This window comes from Rattus norvegicus, chromosome 20, assembly GCF_036323735.1.
Source record: "Rattus norvegicus strain BN/NHsdMcwi chromosome 20, GRCr8, whole genome shotgun sequence".
In the NCBI taxonomy this organism is placed as follows: domain Eukaryota; kingdom Metazoa; phylum Chordata; class Mammalia; order Rodentia; family Muridae; genus Rattus; species Rattus norvegicus.
In genome coordinates this window covers 44,878,539-44,898,876 of record NC_086038.1, presented here as the reverse complement: position 1 = coordinate 44,898,876, position 20,338 = coordinate 44,878,539, and the positions used below count along the sequence as shown (strand labels likewise).

The window sequence follows — 20,338 nt, the reverse complement described above, 5'->3', positions numbered from 1 at the left end:
CTGCCTCTGCCTCCTGCGTTCTGGAATTGAAGACAACAACAGGCTATGGAGAGAGTAATTTTGATGCAGGAGAAACTTGTAGTAAAACTGATGCTATGAAAGATTTATTTAAAAACGTGCTTAGGAACTATGAAGTTAGGTGTACTCTCACCAGGTGTGTGAGAAACTGTGAAGAAGAAAATTCTGTAGTGTAATGGAAATTTAGGCCGGCTGAGGAAGTCTCTGCGAAATGTTTACTCAACAGGACTAACCTCCAGTTAGTTCTGTCCCCATAAAGGACTTATAACCAGTCAGTGGGCCCATTTCCATGTCAAAGAACATGCCTCTAAGAGGCAACCATCATTGTGTCCCAGCCTGTGCTTTTAACAGGAAAAACATGTTTTCCAGGTGGGCAAGATGTGCATGGGTAAGAACGATGTGAAAAGAACAACACTGTGTACTCGAGAAGTAAGTGACAATATCATTGTTGTATAAGTCTCCCATGCGCCCAAGTCTCCAGACTTGCAGTCTCCTGTGTCCCTTTAAATGGTCTGAGGTGTAGCCTGCGGCCAGGACCTGAGAAAGACTCCAGGATGACAGCACTTGTGGGAAGAATGAGCCCACATGGTGTGTGTGTCATCGAGTAAGATCTTCAGCTGGAGGCCTCTGTTCTTTGAGAATTAGCCACAGCCAGCCTCGTGGGTTTTTGAATGTTTGTAAAGAGCTTTTCCTCGCTGATCTCTTAAGTATGCACAGTGATTTCTCATTGGGTTGGCATATTATTTCTATAATGGTTTCACGGAAGAGTCTTTGGAGATGAGGAAGAGTTTTGAACTCCTCATCTTACCCATGGTGCTGGGTTAAAGAATGCTAAAGACTTGTTTGGTTTTGTATTTTATGAGAACACATAGAATGGTGGTTTGACTATGCTTGGCCCAGGGAGGGGCATTATTAGGAGGTGTGGCCTTGTTGGAGGAAGTGCGTCACTGTGGGGGTGGGCTTTGAGACCCTCATCCTAGCTACCTGAGGACAGTTTGCTCCTGGCTTCCTTTGGATGAAGATGTAGACTTCTCAGCTCCTCCAGAGCCATGCCTGCCTGGATGCTGCCATGTTTCCTGTCTTGATGATAGTGGACTGAACTTCTGAAACTGTAAGCTAGCCCCATTTAAATGTCCTTCATAAGACTTGCCTTGGTCATGGTGCCTGTTCACAGGCATGGGAACTCTAACTAAGTCTGATAAATGTTTTAAGAATGTGCTACTAACGACATTGCTTACAGGTTAATACTTCATTTAATTATACAAAAAAACCACTTTCATTGCTGCATCTTTGTTGCTATCATTCTTCCTTTTTGTTTTGGCTTGAGACAATGTCCTTCTGTGTATCATAGACTGGCCTGGAACCCGTGATCCTCCTGCCTCAGCCTTCTGAATGGAACACCTGCATTAACATGTCAGTTTAGTGCTATATTTGATACATCTTAAAATATGCCTGTTCTGTACTTTAACATCTGTTGAAACAGGTCTTATATGAAATATATTTGTTTTCCATACAAATATGTATACTTCCTAATTAGGGTCTTAATTACTGAAATGTAATAATTCTTTTGATCATGGTGAGGAGGATTTTGATTATACTATTTTACAGTTAATTTTAAAAGTTATGGTAGTCTCACTGCAACATCCAGGCTCCTTCCAAAGACCTGGGCTCCAACGATTCTTTCTCGGTATCCTGGCCCAAACTGGAAGCTGTTACAGAGGTCCTACATCAGCACAGAGCTGACGGCTGGGTCTGCCTTATTCTCAACGAGGGCGATAGTCACATTATACACACTATCAAACAAGATAAGCTTTCATTATTTTTAATGGGTTTTGTGTGTGTTGCATGTGTCTTAGCGTGTGTGTGGTATATGTGTTTCTTGTACATTTTAAAGATTTATTTATTATATACACTTTAGCTGTCTTCAGATGCACCAGAAGAGGGCATCAGATCCCATTACAGATGGTTGTGAGCCACCATGTAGTAGCTGGGATTTGAACTCAGGACCTCTGGAAGAGCAGTCAGTGCTCTTAACTGCTGAGCCATCTCTCCAGCCCTCTTACTGTTTTTTTTTTCTTTAAATTCTTTTTGTTTTGTTTTGTGGGCATAGCTGTTTTTTAAAGGGACAAAGTATGGAGATGGATGGGTGAGGAGGCTCTCAGAGGAAATGCTCTGATTAGAACATATTTATGAAAAAGTATTTTCAATTTAAAAAGGTATTGTTTCAAACTGTAGATAGGTGTCTGGCCTGTGATGATAGGTCACATCCATGTAGTGTGAGGTAAGAGAGAATAACTCGGAAAGTGTGGAAAACTATGTTTCTAGTTTGTTGTATAGGCACTTCAGACTCCATGACCGTCCCCTCTCGTCCTTGGGGTACTGTTCACCACTATGTGTGACATCGCTAGCTGAGACATGATGGAAACTTGGGTACTGTGGTCCACTGGTGTAAGGCAGGCCCAGGAGGTGAAACTCTGAAGGACGCTTCTTGTCCATGCCTATCCCTGCATCTGTTTCCTGGCTTCCGGGAGGCAAACGGCTCTGCCTCACCATGTACTTCATGACAGCCCTCCTCACCACAGGCCCCGAAACAACACAGAGAGTTGAGTGTCAGGTGAAGCCTGTGTAAGGTGAGCCTGGCTGCTCCTCTTATGTGCCCAGCAGTTTCGCTCATGATCCTTTGGCACCGTGAAGGTGCTGAGTACTCAGGGCTTGGCCTTATTTTTCTGCTAAGTGAACCGTACTGTATTGTATGAACCATTTTCTACTTGGGCTGCCTTGGAACGAGAGGTGCGTGTCAGAGAATCATGCACTTGTACAGCAGCCCTGCCCTTCTTTACAACTGTTCCTCCCTCTTCTTCCTAGGCTCCCATCCTCTGTATTTCTGTCTGGATGTTGAAGGAGATTTGTGACTGACACGCACTGAGTAAACGCCCACCATGTTCTAGTGGGACTAGCTGCTGGGGTTTCTGGTCAACTGGTGAAGGGGTGAGTGTCTGACTTTAGGTCTACCCCACTGCTCCCTTCTAGAGAGCTGGTTACCTCACGCTCCTGTACCCACTACTCTGAAAGCAGGGGTACTTACCGCTCAGAAGGAAGTTTCACTTTTAGTCTATTCCAGGGTAGGCTGGGCTCAGCGATTGCCGTTAATGGGTACTTAAATGACACGGCCGACTCCAAGAACAACATTCTTTTCAAATATAATGGGGGAAAACCCCAGCTAATTACAATTTTCTTTTTGTAAATGTCTATTAGTCAAAGTTAGTAGATTGTATGTTTAAAACTTACTTAGTGTATATGTATTCCATGTGTGTGCAGGTACCCGTGGAGGCCACAGAGGACATGGTTCCACTTAAGCTGAGTTCTGGGCAGTTGTGAGTTACTCTATGTGGATGCTGGGAACTGAACTCTGGTCTTCTGGAAGAGCAGTAAGCACTTTTTACTGTTGAGCGATCTCTCCTGTCCCTGAAGTGTACTTTTTATCTAGAATGAAAAGTGCTAATATAATAGGGTAGCATTTACACTTGAAAGAGCTATAAATGGATCTCTCTTTTGTAGGAGATAGAATTACACCAAAAAGTCTCCGCGCTCCTGCAACTCAGTCACTCGACAGGCACTGACCAAATGCTTGCTGTGCTCAGTGAGCACTGCTCTTGGGTAAAACGACAGGCAATCTCCTGCCTGAGCGGAGCTAGTCTCACTGTTAAAAGTGGTTACAAGACCGAATTTATACTGCCAGGCAGCAAGTATGGCTTGATGGAGTTCTGGAAAAACAATGTGCAGGTTATTACTAGCTGTTTGATTTGAGAATTCTCAAATACTTTATTTGCAGTTTTTTCTTTCTTTTTAGCACAATTCATGTGGGTTAATATACACAAACCCAACAATACCAGCAATGGCAAGGCGCTCCAGAAAGCCAGCATCAGGGCTTGTCCAGCGGAGCTGAGGGAGCAAGCTCTCCTGTAGTTGGGCTGGATCTTAGGTTACAGCTCTTTTTCTTCTTCTTCTTCTTCTTCTTCTTCTTCTTCTTCTTCTTCTTCTTCTTCTTCTTCTTCTTCTTCTTCTTCTTCTTCTTCTTCTTCTTCTTCTTCTTCTTCTTCTTCTCTTTTTTCTTTTTTTCGGAGCTGGGGACCGAACCCAGGGCCTTCCGCTTGCTAGGCAAGCACTCTACCACTGAGCTAAATCCCCAACCCCTGGATCTTAGGTTACAGCTCTTAATACCCAGGGGTAATCAAGGGGTTCGGCTTTCAGCTCTGCCCCTTATCCCAGAAAACACAACTCCCGGGAGGTGCGTGTTCTCAGACAAGACAAGCTCTGGGCCTTTTAACCTTGTTTTATTTTAAAATTGTGTGTGTGTGTGTGTGCGTGCGTGCATGTGTGTGCGTGTGTGTGTGTGTGTGTGTATGTGCACACACACGGCATTGCATGCGTGTGGAGGTCAAAGGACAACATTTTATCTGCTGAATGGAACTCAGCTAGGTAGACTTGCATGGACAATATGTCACCCACGTGTCACCTCTCCAGCCTTGACTCCGAGGCAGATCATTCCTGAAAGGTCAGGTATGATGAGAGCCTGAGAAGGCTTATCTGAAAATAAATTTGATGGAAAACAAAAACCTGTGAAGGTTTCTAAGTTTGCAGCACTGTTGGAAGCAGAGGACCAGCAGGTGCCCACATTCACGATGGAGTCACAAGTCCTCATAACGGTGAATGCGGATACAGAAAAACCCACAGAACCGCCCTTGCCAGAGTCCAGGTCCATGAGTAATGATCAAATTTTATTGTTTTAAACACAACCAGTAAGTTGATATTGCCATTCTTATCTTGGAGTACAAAGTGCTTTTCTCTGGACTGTGATATGAGAATTGTTTAGTGATCCTGAATGAGGACAAAGTGACATCCGCTTCTGACCCTCCATAGCCCATAAGCTCCAGGAGGAAGGTTCCTAGAAGAAGGTGAGTGCACTGTCCTTTTGTCCCTAGGGTTAATGTTTGGTTCTATGGATTTTAACCCCGGCTACTGAAGAATTACCCTGCAGTGTCCCCACCCTACCCGTGCCCAGCACTGTGTACACTGAAATGCCCACTCACTCGTGTGCTCTCAGGCAAAGCTGAGGACCAGAGCCATTGGGAATGCAGACAGCCGGAACCTCTGCTGGGCAGAGTGTAATTTACAGGCTGGCACTGTGTGGGTGATTTTACTGTGCGCTCTCCCTGAAGGACAAGCTGGGATGAGGAGATGCCCCGCTTGCTGTCAGCATCGCTGCAGCTTGTTCAAGTGGAGAGAAAGGTGAATTGTGCTGCCCGAAGTTCTGCCATAACACAAGCAGTTCCAGGCTCGGCCGCTTGCCGACCTCCTGTCTGCCACAGTGCAAGCGTGGCAATCACAGGAAGAATAACAAGAGTCTGCCCTCTCCTTCCTCTATGTAGGTTCCAGGAATCGAACCCAGGTCTTCAGGCTTGGGAGCCAGTACCCTTAGCTGCTGAGTCATCTTGCCAGTCCTTTAAGTTATTGTGTGTTTGTATGGTGCCTGTGAGAGTGCACCACAGTGTGTGTGGAAGTCCGAGGTCAACTTGTGAGAGCCAGTTCTCTGCTTGGGTTCTCCCTGTGGGTTCTGGGGATCAAAGTGAAGCCATCAGGATTGGGTAGCAAACCCCTTTACCCACTGAGCCACCTCGCTGAACCTGACAAAGCCCATGCTAAACTATCTGTGGTTTCTCACAGTTACCATATATAATCTGACCCATTTTGTGCTTAACCCCCTCACTGCTAGTTCATCCACTGTCATGAGGCCAAATACCTACAGATTTGCTCTAGCTCCAGTGACAGTTCTAGTCCTTGGGAACACCTTTATATGGTCACTTGTGTATCAATAACCTGAGTGACAGACTTACCAGTCACTGTATGGATGCTGGGATATGTTGGGAAGAAATCAGACATGATCACTGTCACCAAGATTATAGAGTGTGATGGCAACACCAATCAGAACACAGCAGCTAGTCACAAGGGGCCAGGTTACCTGAATAGACACGATACATGAGTCTCTGTCCCGTTTTCTACCTGGGGCTGGAACCCAGGTCCTTGTATATCTTAGAGAAGCACTGTACCAGTGAACTCGAGCCGAGACTGAGAAGTCCCTTAGCCCTGTAAGAGCAGCAGTTTTTTGTCATCTGTGATGTGACTTGTGCTTATAATCTCCAAACATGGAAGCCAAGGCAGGGGGATTCTAGTCTATCACAGGCTATAAGCCTGGGATATACAGCTTTCTTTTCAGACAGGGTTTCTTGTTGTCCAGGATGGCCTCAAACTCAGTATGTGGCTAAGCTGGTCTGGCCTTACTGGTCTTGCCTCTACTTCCCAAGGGCTATGATCACAGCCATGCACCCCCAAAGCAGACAGGAAGAGCAACCTGATGGCTCCATCTGCTTTTCTTTCTGTCCCTGACTTCCTTGTGTCTTCTGCAGACAAAGCCAAGAACCTCTGCTCAGTTCAGCTTAATGGCAATTTGGTCTATAGAATGAGATGCTGCCTAACCCTGGAATCCATAATCTAAGTTAACTGTATCCTTAAAGTAAATTTGTTGTAATTAAACTTTTGGCAGAGAGGAAGCCATATTTTAGAAATATCTATAGACATGATGGTGTGTCCGTCCATGCACACCTGTAATCCTTCCTTGTGGGAGGCAGAAGCCAGAGGGTCAGGAGTTCAAGGTCACCTTTGACTCTGACTCAAAACTGAACCAAAATGAAAAGATAACTTATTAAGCTGATATACCTGGGGGACAGTTTCCATTTTGCTAATCTTGTTTTGCTGGTAGATGTGCACTGGCCTTTTCCACATCATCCTCCATTCCCTTTCACGATTTTTTTCGAAGGCACTTTTTAGTATTAGTCACCTCTCTCTCTTTTTCCAAAACACCCCAGGTAACGGACTCCTAGAAAGGAAGGTTTATTTCAGTCATGAGCTCAGAAGATTCAGTCTGGAGTTGCTTGGCCTGGCTGCTCTGGGCCTGGACAAGCAGATCAGCATGACAGGATGCTCGAGAAGAAGATGGCTTCTCGGGGGCTGGAGAGATGGCTCAGTGGTTAAGAGCACCGACTGCTCTTCCTGAGGTCCTGAGTTCAAATCCCAGCAACCACATGGTGGCTCACAACCATCTGTAATGAGATCTGATGCCCTCTTCTGGTGTGTCTGAAGGCAGCTACAGTGTCTTATATACAATAAAATAAAATCTTAAAAAAAAAAAAAAGAAGATGGCTTCTCATGTGGAAGCAAAAGGATTGGCCCATTGGTTGCCGAGGGAGGGAGGGAGCGAGGGGGGAGAGAGAAAGAGAAGCTTGGGTAGTCCTACTTGCTTTCCTTTCAGGACTTTGATCAAACAGATCACGGACACTAAAGGTCCTGCCATGACTTAGGACTACCTCTGCTGTGGTACAAACTATTCCAGAAATTACCGACTGGGTCAAAATACAGCAGTGTAAGGCCAGGCCAGAGAACTATAATTGCCTTCTATGTCACCTTTGCAGCCACTTGGGAATTCCTATAACTTTGAGGTCAAGTAAGCGATGGCTTATTAAATTCTGCATTACTGAAAGCTCGAAAGTATGGGTCTCCCTTCGCACAGACAGCCTTGGTGCTTTAACAATTCTAAAACCATTGTTGAAAAAGGAAGAAGATACTACTATCCAAATTATGAGCTTACAAGAACAGTTAAGGTTGCAGATGGTTTGTATTATTAGCAGAACAGGGCATTTTCAGACAGGATATGCAGCTCTCTCTACTCTTGACATAATGGACAGTATTATACATTACGTCCACTCAGAGGGCTGAACCAGACCTTTTGCCAGAGTGTCTGTGCACTGGGCAGAAGACAGAATAGCTAACATTCACACTTGGCTGGTATACATTTGGAGTGGTGCCCCATGGTGACATGCTGTGGAGACAAAAAGGATTTATGACTTCCTCTGGCCAACCCATTTGGAATAGTTAACGAACCACAGAATTACTAGATGTTATCTATTTGCCCAAACAATTAGCCACCATTAAAATCTCAAGACACTCAACTGGTAATGGAGGAGGAGGAGGTGGAGGTGGAGGTGGAGGAGGAGGTGGAGGTGGAGGTGGAGGTGGAGGTGGAGGTGGAGGTGGAGGAGGTGGAGGTGGTGGAGGTGGAGGAGGTGGTGGTGGTGCACCTTTAATCCCAGCATTTGGGAGGTGGAGACAGGCGAATCTCTGAGTTTGAGGTCAGGCTGGATTACAGAGTGAGTTCTAGGACAGCCAGGGCTACACAGAGAAACCCTGCTCAAAACAACCACAACAACAACAATGACAAATCCCGAGACACTCTAAAGCAGTGGCTTTCAACCGGTGGGTCACAACCCCTTAGGAGGCCACATATCAGCCTTCCTCACTGTTAGATATTTACACACGACAGTAACAAACTTACAAAGCAAAAGTTACGAAGTGGCAACAAAAATAACTGGTGGAACTGCGAGTGCTGACGGACTCCTGTTCATGATGCCTCTCCTGTCTCTAGCCTCCTTTCCCAGGCTAACAGAAGTGCCACAACCGAAAGGACAACCGGCAGCCCAAGGACTGGAATCTCAATCCCCACTGTAATCTTTGGGTGGGTCCAAACAGGAAGCCTATAACACCCCTCCGTGCCTAATCGCCTCTTCTGGAACACTGGGCATCAGATAAAATGATCTCCTAGGGTGAACTATAGTTTTGGAAGCCCTCCCCAACAACAGCTTACAGGATATACTAAGGATGTCCCATCTACCCCAAACGCAAATACAACTACACGGAACACAGAGGCGTTACCCTTTTACTGAATCTGCCATTTGAAACCTCGCTTCCTCGATGTTCCCCCAGCCTTGGCCTGGGAGGCATCGCTGTGTCCCGTTTAGGGCTGAGTACTCAACAGTCTGGTTCACAGCACTTCAACCAGCTATGAGGTTTGTGCACTGACTTCTACCCACTGCAAAAGCAAAAGGCCAACGGTAACGCTTATGTAGGGGTAGAAATATGCAGTCTGAAAACACATGCATTCGGCAAACCACAAGTCTGCTCCTTCCTGCGTCCTATGATCTCCCCATGGGCTTTGAACAGACTTATAGTACCAGACTAGACTGCCCTCCCTCCTGTGGATTAGGTCTCAAAACCAAGCAGAAAGTGGTTAGTTACCTCCACGACACTTATGCCACCCTTAAACCCCGGGGGATATCTTGCCTAGTAGTTTGGTACTGAAGCAAGCAGAGCGATTCTCACTTTAAAATGCCCTCACATTTTTTTTGTGTTCTACAGGTCCCATAAAAATCTCAAGACATACACTTTGTGACCAATCAGAAAACCTGAAATAAGCAAGAAATGAAGACAAACACTTGAAATGTAAATTAAAAAATCCAATAAAAAACAAAACAAAACAAAACAAAAAAAAGAAATGAAGACAAGTATAGTGGGAATGGAGAGGAGTTGGAAGCCAATTTAAGAAACATTTCTGAGGCAAACAGGGAAGAAGTTAACGATCATAAGAAGGTAGAAAGTTGGTTTATAGGTAACAAGACCAAGCTTTGTAGTAGCCTGGTAGTCTAAGTAGAAGCGGGTATCAGAGACAGAAGTGTAAGTGGACAAGAACTTCAGATAAAGAATAGAATGCGGTAACGTTTGAGGCTATAGCCCTGTGGTCAAGTCTGTAGCCACGTAAGAACACACAAACTGATGTCCAGGTCCACTCAACAATGGAATTGCACGTTAAAACAAGAGTGGGCAAGTGCTTGCAACTTGTTTTGACCCAGATTTTTTTCTTTTGCTACTGTTTCACTATTCGGGGAAAGGCCAACAGTTTCTTGTCTGGCCTTTGGGAAGTTGTTACTCTAACCTTATAAATATATTCTTATTTATAGATGGGGCCGCGGTGGGATTCTGAGTGTTGTGTAAATTAACTGAGGTACTTCACGTGTGAGTTTACACGTAAAGATCCACAACTATCTGTGGAGTGAGAAGGCGCGACGGTGAACATTCTCGTATATCTAAGGGGCAAGGGCAAAGGTTTGGAAATCGTGTCGAGGCAAGACCTTCGGGTTTCCAAGGTGACCCAGGAGCCTGAGGAAGTTGCCATCTTGCAGTTCCAGGCCGGTTTTCTTCCAACGTTCCTCTTACCCTTTGGGTCGTCTTGTGCGAGGGTTGCAGCTCCTCTTTCTTTGGCCTATCATCCCCGGGCCGCGAAACTCCCCAGCTCACTTAATTGAGACTTCTTACCTGGGCCGTGCAGCCCAATCCCCAAGGCAACCATATCAACTTCCGGTTTGAAGAAGCCTTCTGGTTGGCGAGCGGCCTTATTTCCGGAACGTGACCTGTGCAGGCGCTCGGCAACTTGGAGGCCGGGGTCCGGCTCCGCGCCTGCGCGGTGGGAAGGCTTCCTTCCCGGGTTCTGCTCGCGCGGGCTGGGCCCGGCGCAGTTCGCCCCCGGGGAGACTCTGGGACTCCTGGGCGGGGCGGGACACCTCCCTGCACACCCGATGCCCGGTGCACGGAGCTCGGCTGGTGGAGCCGCCACGCTGGAGTTGGAGCTGGAGTTCGGTGGGGCCGGAGGGCAGCGGCTCCTCCAAGCCGGCCCCGGCGCAGAGAATGAGTCCGAAGCTGTGGCCTCCGTGCGGAGTGGCAGTGCCCAGAGCGTGCTGCGCTGGTTCACCACCGTGGTGCTGTGTGCCGCCTTCCTGGGGCTGGTGAGAGCTGGGCTAAACCCCTCCAGGCCAAGGCTGGAGCAGGCATCTTGCAGGGAACGTGGTCTCCTTAGTGCCCTGCGCTGTGCATGACCCTTGGTGTATATTGGTTAATCATCCTGGGTCTCAGTTTTGCCATCTAGAAAAATGGACACAATTAATACGTTTCCAACACGAGCAAAGTTTCCTCGGGGAGAAGGGAGGGATACAAGATGGGGAGCCTGCCCCCCTTCCCAAGCCACTGAAGCTCCAAATTGATCACAGAAAAGCTGCTTTGGGAGATTGCCTCTTTCTGGGGGCCTGACCAAATCCGACCAACTGCTTTATTTCACAGATGGGAAAATAGGCCCGGAAAAGAAAGTGGCTTTTCTGGTTAAATGATAGCATCAAGGACATGTTGCTTCTTAGCCTGTTCACAATCCTGTTTAAATCAAGGCTTTAGATTTTCTTCACTCAAGTGCAAGAACTAAAACGCCTTAAAGACAGTGTTTCCCTGTGCAGCATCAACTGCTGGCCCGGAACTTCCTGTTGTAGACCAGATGGCTGGCACTCACTGTGTACATCTGAGGATGGCCTCAGATTTCACAGAGATCCACCTGCCTCTGCCTCCTGAGTGCTGGGATTAAAGCGGTGAACCACTGGCCTAAAACGATCATTTTTAACTCGAGTGTTATGAGGGCTAAACCTTTGACGAGAGTCCCTCCTGGTCCCTCAGAATTGGAGCCTCAGTTTTAAGAAAAACTATTTTGATGGGAAAGGGAAGGTGATGGAGCCTCTCACTGTGTGCTCAGGTCTTACAAGTGCTTTGAAGGGAATGGTGTACATGCCGTGGCCCAGTGTGCACGTGGTCTCCGACCTTGTTGGTGCTTGGGCAGGAAATAACACTCTTGGTTAGAATCATGCAGCACAGTCCGGTTCTGTTTTTCTTTTGTTTGTTTGTTTTATTACACATGGGGGATTGACCCAGGGGCTTCATGCTAGGCTTTCAATGAACAGTATCCCCAGCCCACAATCAATGGTTCTCAAAATTCAAACGACTTAGAAACATTTCCTCAAAGGTTTTTTTTAGTAATTTCATCTAAAACGGAGGTCCTTAGTTCTTGGGAGTACGTTGTGTAACATCTTATTGTTAAAACCATCCTGTCTGCGTTATATTTGCTCTGCTAAGAGAGCCTTACAGCCCTCACGTTTCCTGATAGCTCTGGAATGTGAGGAAAGCTGTAGATGTGGGAACATTCAGATTACTCATGGTCAGCATTAGATATACAGGTCAAAGGTACAACTCCATGTGTGCCAGAAATATTGGCATTTAATGTAAAAAAATCATAATTGGGTGCCTGGCAATTTAAGTTTTAGCAGTTAAATTTCTATATTATTTAACGCATATAGCATATTTGAAAATGTAGGTATACAGTTTGAGAACAGTTTGAGAATGGTTTGCGTGCACTTAACTTTTGTGCTGTGTGCGGAGGCCAGAGCTGACTTGCTCAGTGGAGACCTTACTCTTTGACAGGGCCTCTCAATGAACTTGGAGCTCACCAATTCAGTCAGATTAGAGCCACGGGGATCTCTTTCCTTGTTCTTCAGTGCTGGGGCTCTAGGTATGTTGCTGTCCTGTGTGCCCTGGCTAGTTTTATGTCAAGTCAGCGTAAGCTAGAGTCATCTGAAAAGAGAACCTTAACTGAGAAAATGCCTCCACAGATCCAGCTATAGGGCATTTTCTCAATTAGTGATTGATGAGGGAGGGCCCAGCCCATGGTGGGTGGTGCTATCCCGGGGCTGGTAGTCCTGGGTTCTATGAGGAAGCAGGTTGAGCAAGCCAGTAAGCAGCATCCTCCATGGCCTCTGCATCAGCTCCTGCCTGCAGGTTCCTGTCTTGTTTGAGTTCCTGTCCTGACTTCCTTCACTGATGGAAGGAAGGACATCAGTGTGGAGGTGTAAGCCAAATAAACCCTTTCCTCTCCAACTTGCCTTTTGGTCAGGGTGTTTCACTGTAGCAATTGAAGCTCAAACCGAGACAAGTTGGTACCAGGATCGTGGGATATTGTTGTGGCAGGATCGTGGGGTCTGCTGTGACAGGGTCGTGGGGTATCGCTGTGACAGGCCTGAGCGTGTTGTTTGTGAGGATTGTGGAAGGACTTTGGAACTGTGGTTTAGAAAAGTCGTTGAGTATTGAGAGCTTACCATGCTGTTCTTGTAGGAATGTTGAGAGCTGGGGCTGGAGACAGGACTCAGGGGGTTAGAGCCCTGGTTGATTTTTCCAGAGGTCCTGAGTTCAGCACCCACAGCTCACAACTGTCTATAATGGGATCTGATGCCCTCTTGTGGTGGACAGATGTGCATATAGACAAAATACCCGTATGCATAAATACACCTAAAAAGAAAAATATGTTGAGAGGAGTGCAGTCGATGGAGGCCTGGCTTGTGAAGTTTCGGAGGAAAGCAAACACTACCAGGCCATTTGGGTTAAGAATCTGTAGCTTTGGTTTGCTGGAGCTGAAGGATTGGCTGTGATGAGAAGGACACCAGAACCACTAAAGAGAAAACTTTACTTTGCTGGGGTAATAGATGCTGATCAACAGGACCTGAAGAATCAGCTCTGATTAAGAGATCAGCATCACTGAGGTGAAATCTTCTGGGAACTGTTTCCCCAGAGTCAGCACACAGAAGCTGTGTCCCGGAATTAGTCAAGGTTGTACCTCCTATTGCAGCCAACCGTAGTATAAGTCACCAGGTGGTGCTGTATTCGGAGGCATGAAGGAGTCGTGGAGAGCAGCCGAGGCCCCGCACTGTGTGGTAGGCCAAAGTCCATGAAGAGCCCAGGAGAAACTATTAGTGAAAGTGTAGCCCAGTTGCAGCAGAAGACCCCGCCATTTTGGAGAGGCCAGTACCTTGGGATGGCCACCAGGATCAGCAGGTGTAAGTGGAAGCTGTCACAGCCTAAAAGACAGTCTGTGTACTGCAGAGGGCAGTGTTGGAAAGGTGGCCTTTTGAGGAGCCCAGAAGATCGTGAGTGAAACCCAGACAGTTGGACATTGAATTATTGATGCTTTTAGAGTTTGGTTTTGCTTTTTGCAAGGACTGTAACTATGCCCTGGGTTTTCCCTCTTGAAGTAAATAAGCATCTAGTTTTTATTTCACAGGAGCCCACAGTTGAGACACTGGATCTTAAAGTGTTTGCATTTGTAAAGATTGGAACCTTTAACGTTTGTAAAATGTTGTTTGTTGATGTTAATGTGGGATCCTGGGGATGAACAAGACAGGAAAGGTTGTGGCTTAACAGTGATTATGTTTGTGTATCAGTTGACAGGGGTCAGTGGCTCTGCTAGTTTTATGTAAGCTCGAGAGATGCTAAAGTCATCTGAGAGGAGTGAACCTCAGTTGAGAAAATCCCTCTGCAAAATCTGGCTGTAAGGCATTTTCTTAATTAGTGATTGGTGGGGGAGCGCCCCACCCATTGTGAGTGGCACCATCCTTGGACTGGTGGTCCTGGGTTCTATAAGAAAGCAGGCTAAGCAAGCTGTGAGGAGCAAGCCAGTAAGTGGCATCCTCCCATGGTCCCTGCACAGCTCCTGCCTCCTGTCCTATCCTGACTTCCTTCAAAGACGGACTAGTGTGGAGGTGTAAGTCAGGTAAACCTTTTCCTCCCTAACTGTCTGTTTTTCCTGGTGTTTGACTGTAGCACTACAAACCCTAAGTAAGATACTGTCCTTTTTATGTGAATGGTGGGGATCCAGACTCAGGTCCTCACGTTCATGCTGTAAGCACTTCACTGACTGAGCCATCTCCCTAGCCCCTAGTTTGTTACATATTAATTCTTAATATGGGATGGTCTTTTAGGGTATTGTTTAATACTAAACAGTTAAAAGATTTAAATAGTTGTGTGTGCTGGAATAGACTGGTGGTGCCAACATTTTGGAGGCTGACACAGGCAGTTAGAAGCTGTTGTGAACCACAGAGCAAGTTTGAGTCTCCAAACAAAACAAGAACTTTTAAAAAAGTATCCAAGGTTGTGACTGAAAGGCCACCGGGGAGCCTGCCGCTTTGCTGCTGATAGTATCCATGCTTTCTTAGTTTTGACACAATGTAGCCAAGGTCCCTTAAGGTAGACTGCCGTCTCCCACCTGTGGTTTGTGGTCATGGAAAAGCTACTTCTTGGTCAGTGTTCAACCACAGTAAAAGTTCTCTTGTTTTTAACTGTAGGGATTGAGTGTTGCTATCCTGGGACCCACCTTTCCAGACTTGGCAAGGAACGTGAACAGAAACATCAGCAGCCTGTCTCTGATCTTTGTGGGCCGGGCCTCAGGTTATTTATGTGGCTCTATGATTGGAGGAGTCCTTTTTGACTGTATAAACCATTTTTTACTTTTGGGTGAGTAAACACTGCTCTTTACCAATTTGTTTCTGTCATCCATTTTATGACTCAGCTCTAAATATAGAAGTCTGTTGATAACCTGAGACGGGGAGTATGCTGGCATCCACCCTGGGAGTTGGAACCGGTCTGTACTGAGCCCCCCTGGGAACTCGACGGGCCCCTGGGTGTGAGTGTCGGCAACCCTGTACAATGCTGACCTGTACTGTGATTTAGGCTCCGCTCCAGGCACGTGCACTGGCTGACCACGAAGCTCTGCTTATCTGGGGTGGGGCGCGGCTTCTGGGGCCATGGGGATCGGAATAAGTTCCGGGAAGCTGGCCAGGCTCTGTGGACTTGGGCTTGGAGATGAAGGGACGGAGGTGGGAGGGAAGTGATATAGGGTGCACTTCTGTCCTGCGGCCCGTGTCAGAGCTGAGCACAGACTGATCCCCTTAGATCCTGACCCGGGAAAAGAGGACAGAACTGTTAGCATGCGGTTTTCAATGAATCGGCAAGGTTAAAGATTTAATTGATGCATTAAAACTCTGATGGGAGCACAGATACTTTGTTACCGATAATTAAGTAAATAGCGTTTTACCAAAGCAGAGCTGTATTTTAGCTGAGTTCTTGCCGTTTCTTCTCAGGGATGTCCCTTTCTGCTACCACAGTTGGTCTTTATCTCATGCCATTCTGCAAGATAGCGGCCTTACTGATCGTCCTGATGTCTGTCTTCGGGGTCTCAATGGGCATTCTGGATACAGGTTAGTGAATCGTTTACTGTCACCTGTGCCATTGGGGACACTACTGCTAGGAGAAGGACAGCTGACGACATCACGCTATCCCAGGAACGTCAGACTGGGGACATCTATTCAGGGCCACCCTCCTTGCCATCATCCATTTCCCAACATTTGCCCGTGAAGGAAACAAAAAGCATGTTTCTCCATGAGCAAGGGGTGATTTAGAATACCGGAACACGAAGGACAGCCAGCAGGCTTTGCTTCCAGGATAGGATCTGGCCATTGTACTGTAAGAAGCCATAGTGATGGGGAGGAGAAAACAAGTACAGAGCTGCTGTGGGCTGCAGAGGAACAGACACAGCTGCTTCGTGCTGAGTTCTGAGCTCAGTGAAGCCTTTCCTGAAAGTCTCTGTTTGCCACCAGCAAAGCCTCTTCATGAGTAAGGCGGCCTCTGTTCAACGGCAGCGCCCCATTCCTTTCCTTCTTCCTCCCATGCTGTTGGGTGGAGTGTGGAAATATTTGGCACACCAGGCTTTGTTTGGTTGTGAAGGCACGGAGTGGAAGCGTGTGTTTATCTGCAAGCTGAGAGAGCCAAAGAACGGAGGCTTCTGGCCGTCCCTTCATGGGGTCTTCATCAGAACAGTGCAGTCTGACAGCCGCGCTTGTCGCAGCAGTGTGCATCAGGACCTTGGGGGTTGACTTCCGTGACAGTCACTACTAAGTGCAAAATTACAAAGCTTTGACGACTGGGCACTATCTGATGCTGTAATCCATCTCTCTCTCTCTTTCCCTCGTAAGTAGATAGGTGTGTTCCGTCAGTGTGGAGTTGGAGCATTTTATGAAAAGCCTTGGCTAACGTGCCTGGCTCCAGTGGTTAACCAGCTTATAGATCTGTATGCTAGGAAGAGATGCTGCGATGGGGGGAGGGTTGGGAGGCTCCTTCAACGCAGCCTGTCTATTCTACCTTGGTTCTCTGTCGAGTCAGCTTCCCTTTTGTTTTGGTAGCAATGTCACGTTCTTGACAGCAACGTCTCGTTCTTACCACATGATCGTTAACTCAAGTCATTTCCTTTGTTGGTAGGTGGGAACGTCCTCATCTTGGACCTTTGGGGGGACAAAGGAGCCCCACATATGCAGGCCTTGCACTTCAGTTTCGCCTTGGGTGCCTTCCTGGCTCCCCTGCTGGCTAAATTGGCCTGGGGTACCACAGCATCTGCTCAGAACCACACTGAGTCCGACTTTATCTCTCTAATGCTGAACCGAACCTCCGAAGCCGCCACAGACTCTGTGTTCGCGGTACCCGACGACATGAATCTGCTGTGGACATACGCGTCCATCGGAACCTATGTTCTAGTAGTTTCTGTCTTCCTGTTTGCTCTGTTTTGTAAGAAACGCTCAAGGCAGAAAAAGTCCTCAGCGTCTGCCCAGGGAACTCGAAGAGCTAAATACCACAGGGCCCTGCTATGCCTCCTCTTTCTCTTCTTCTTCTTCTACGTGGGAGCGGAGGTGACCTACGGCTCTTACGTATTCTCCTTCGCCACCACCCACGTTGGCATGGAAGAGAGCGAGGCAGCTGGCTTGAACTCCATCTTCTGGGGGACCTTCGCAGCCTGCAGGGGCCTGGCCATCTTCTTTGCGACATGCTTACAGCCTGGGACCATGATTGTGGTGAGCAACATCGGCAGCCTGGCCTCATCTTTCTTTCTGGTGCTTTTTGACAAGAGTCCTCTTTGCCTCTGGATCGCGTCTTCTGTGTATGGAGCCTCAATGGCTGCCACGTTTCCCAGCGGCATCTCCTGGATTGAGCAGTACACCACCTTAACTGGGAAATCCGCATCCTTCTTTGTCATCGGTGCTGCCCTGGGAGAAATGGCGATTCCTGCAGTGATCGGAATTCTTCAGGGACACTACCCAGACCTGCCAGTAGTTCTGTACACGGGTCTGGGCTCAGCCATATTCACGGCTGTTTTATTTCCTGTGATGTATAAATTGGCCACCTTACCCCTGGAACGACAGCGCAAAGGAAGAAGGAAGAGTGAGGACCAGAAGGCTTTGCTCTCCAGCTCTGAGCTACATGACTGTGAGGAAGAAATCGAGGAGGAGGAGGATGCAGAAAAGTGGAACGAAATGGATTTTGAAGTGGTTGAGATGAATGATCCGGTACAGGGGTCCGTAAGGGGGACGTCTGGGGATGTGATGGGGCCCACAGCTGAGGGCTCTGATCAGTTCCTTCCAGATGCACTGAGTTTTGAACCCCTTTCAGCCAGCAGCAGCAATTCTCTTGCGAATCATTAGGACAAAAGGGAATAACCCTCTGGCGGCACTGGCAGACTCTCAGGGTGTGCTTTGGCACTTGAAATTTGTGTCTGTTTACAGGAAGCGTTGAAATTGTTTGGAGAGTTCAGAATTCTCAGTCCTGTGTAAACTACCGTTCGTTCTTGCGCACTAGGACTCTCGTGAGGAGACTGCCTTGTGGTCTCCAGCGTACAGAAGGCGTTTATGTGTGTGTGGAGAACTGGGTAGTATCACACTGCGGAAAACAAGGTGGTTTGCTGAGCGATGATCTCGCATCCATACCCTGCCAGGGGCGAATCGTCGTGTCAAAGGGCGTCTTTGGAGGTGGGAAGATGGTTTTCTTTCTTTTACCCTCTGTGTAGGGTTGAGCTGGAAACTGCTGCTGACTATGTTTTCCCTGGAGAGCTCACACAGGCTATGCTGTCTGGGGGGTCTAGCTTCCTCCCTGACTTCATGCTCAGCTCCGGCACAAACCGGGTTTATTTTTATCTCCTGTGATTCTAGAAATGCAAATGAGACAACTTTTTTTTTTTCTTTTCTTTTTTTCGGAGCTGGGGACCGAACCCAGGGCCTTGCGCTTGCTAGGCAAGCGCTCTACCATTGAGCTAAATCCCCAACCCCGCAAATGAGATAATTTTAACTTTCAGTGTTTGTGTTTGTTTTATTTCTTGAGTCTTACTTTACAGTCCAGGCTGGCCTGGAATTTACTAAGTAGACCAGGTTAGCCACTGTCTCACCGTTCTGCTTCTGCCTCCTGAGTTTTGTAGTCGAGGCATGTGCCACCATGCATGGTGAAACGCGTAAGTTAACGCTGTATAATATTTTTTGCTAAAATAGCCCATTCATTTCAAATGTGGAAACCAAAAATGACAGGCAGCGCCTCAAACATGCCGGAAGCTGGCAGGCGTGGTATTAGTGGCCCTACGGCGTTCATCGATCTACAACACGCCTTTTCCCTTACACTCAAGGATCGTCATTTAGCATTCTAGCAAATTTTATTCTTGTTTCCCACACATGAAAAAAACAAAAACATCTTCCCAGTAACTCTCGTGTTCAGAGATTATAGTACTTTTGCTGACTCTTTAAAAAGAGGTTATTTTTATATGCCGTTATGTGCGTCGTTCAGAGAGCATCCGGGGACATGTTGATTTTATATTATTTTCTTACCTTTTACTTTTGTCTAGTGCTGTTGACTTAACACAGGGCCTTGCACCTGCTAGTTAAGTGCTCTACCTCGGAGCCGAGTTCCCAGGCCTGATGTTTTAATTATAGAAGCTGTTTTACCATTACTGTGTAAAACAGTAGCGCTTTGGACGGGCTCTCTGGTGCCCACAGCCTGCCTCATTAACAGAGGCTGGGGCTGGGCCTTGCCGTTGTAGGATTTAACCCTCATTGGGTTGTGGTATTAATCACATAAAGTCTATAAGGCAGGCTGAAAGTTTAGTTTATAGACGAGCCTCCTCTGTGGTGAGCGGAGAACCCATGTCCCGTCCAGGACCACTCCATGAGTTTGAAGTACCTGGAAACCAAATTAAGATGGCTGAGGGGTGCAGCTTCACAAGCGTGACAGAGCTAGGCTGGGCCAGCCTTGGGTAATGACTTGTACCTTTTCCCAAGTTTTATGCCGAGTGACAGTGAATTGCTACCTGACTGCAATATGTTTGAAATCCCTCACCAAGTTTTAAGGATTTGTTGTTCTTTTTTTTTTGTAAATAAATAAATAAATAAATAAAAATAAAAATAAAAAGTAAAAATTATTAAACACTTTTTTTCTGTGTGTGGCTGTTGACTGTTTTGTGGCATCTGTGTACGTATAGCACGTGGCTGCCTGGTTCCCACAGAGGTCAGGAAAGGGGTCAGCTCCCCTGGAACTGGAGTTACAGATGTCGTCAGCTCCCAGTACTTGGTGGGAATTGAACCCAGGTCTTCTGGAAGAGCAGCCAGTGTTCTTCACTGCTGAGCCAAGAACATGGCATGTTTCTTGAGTACTGCCCATTGGTTTCCCGTATGCCCATGGCCACCCTGGTTCAGGCGACTGGAGGGCTGGATGAATGAGCTGGCCGTGGAGATTGTGGCTCCAATACTGTGTTGCTCACCAGCGATCGGAAACGAGCTTTGCCCTGCTTAGGGCAGTAGGCAAGCCGTGGTTATTTTGCTAAACTCACGTTCTACCTTCGGCTTCTACTTCACAGGGCAGAAGGTGGCATCCG

The 20,338-nt window shown here is 47.2% G+C and overlaps 1 protein-coding gene and 1 long non-coding RNA gene across 5 annotated transcripts; one reads left to right on the top strand and one right to left on the bottom strand.

The window, feature by feature from the left end:
* Nucleotides 1-118: 118 nt before the first annotated feature.
* Nucleotides 119-10,358, bottom strand: LOC120098823 (uncharacterized). Of its 3 annotated transcripts, XR_005497405.2 has the most exons (4): nucleotides 10,180-10,358; nucleotides 6,793-6,952; nucleotides 5,913-6,037; nucleotides 119-5,632 (listed from the first exon to the last, which is right to left on the bottom strand). It is a non-coding gene; the product is annotated as an uncharacterized LOC120098823 (long non-coding RNA). The 3 variants fall into 3 exon arrangements; XR_010060890.1 differs by having other exon boundaries at nucleotides 119-6,037; XR_005497404.2 differs by lacking the exons at nucleotides 119-5,632; nucleotides 5,913-6,037; nucleotides 6,793-6,952 and adding an exon at nucleotides 7,729-7,951.
* An 83-nt stretch (nucleotides 10,359-10,441) lies between these two features.
* Mfsd4b1 (major facilitator superfamily domain containing 4B1) lies at nucleotides 10,442-19,892 on the top strand. 2 transcript variants are annotated; one of them, XM_039099152.2, is made up of 5 exons: nucleotides 10,607-10,745; nucleotides 12,256-12,343; nucleotides 14,946-15,114; nucleotides 15,741-15,857; nucleotides 16,915-19,892. In XM_039099152.2, exons 3-5 carry the CDS (start codon nucleotides 15,066-15,068, stop codon nucleotides 18,126-18,128), a joined length of 1,380 nt encoding a protein of 459 aa, XP_038955080.1. In that variant the 5' UTR covers nucleotides 10,607-10,745; nucleotides 12,256-12,343; nucleotides 14,946-15,065; the 3' UTR covers nucleotides 18,129-19,892. The 2 variants fall into 2 exon arrangements, with proteins under 2 accessions (NP_001389011.1, XP_038955080.1); NM_001402082.1 differs by lacking the exon at nucleotides 12,256-12,343 and having other exon boundaries at nucleotides 10,442-10,745.
* The last annotated feature ends 446 nt before the right edge of the window (nucleotides 19,893-20,338 follow it).

Excerpts from the sequence above, each read along its gene's own strand:
- Mfsd4b1 (NM_001402082.1), top strand. The coding sequence starts at position 10,539 with ATGCCCGGTGCACGGAGCTCGGCTGGTGGAGCCGCCACGCTGGAGTTG. Across the intron at positions 10,746-14,945 it reads GTGCCGCCTTCCTGGGGCTG|GGATTGAGTGTTGCTATCCT; the intron begins GTGAGAGCTGGG and ends TTTTAACTGTAG. Across the intron at positions 15,115-15,740 it reads AAACCATTTTTTACTTTTGG|GGATGTCCCTTTCTGCTACC; the intron begins GTGAGTAAACAC and ends GTTTCTTCTCAG.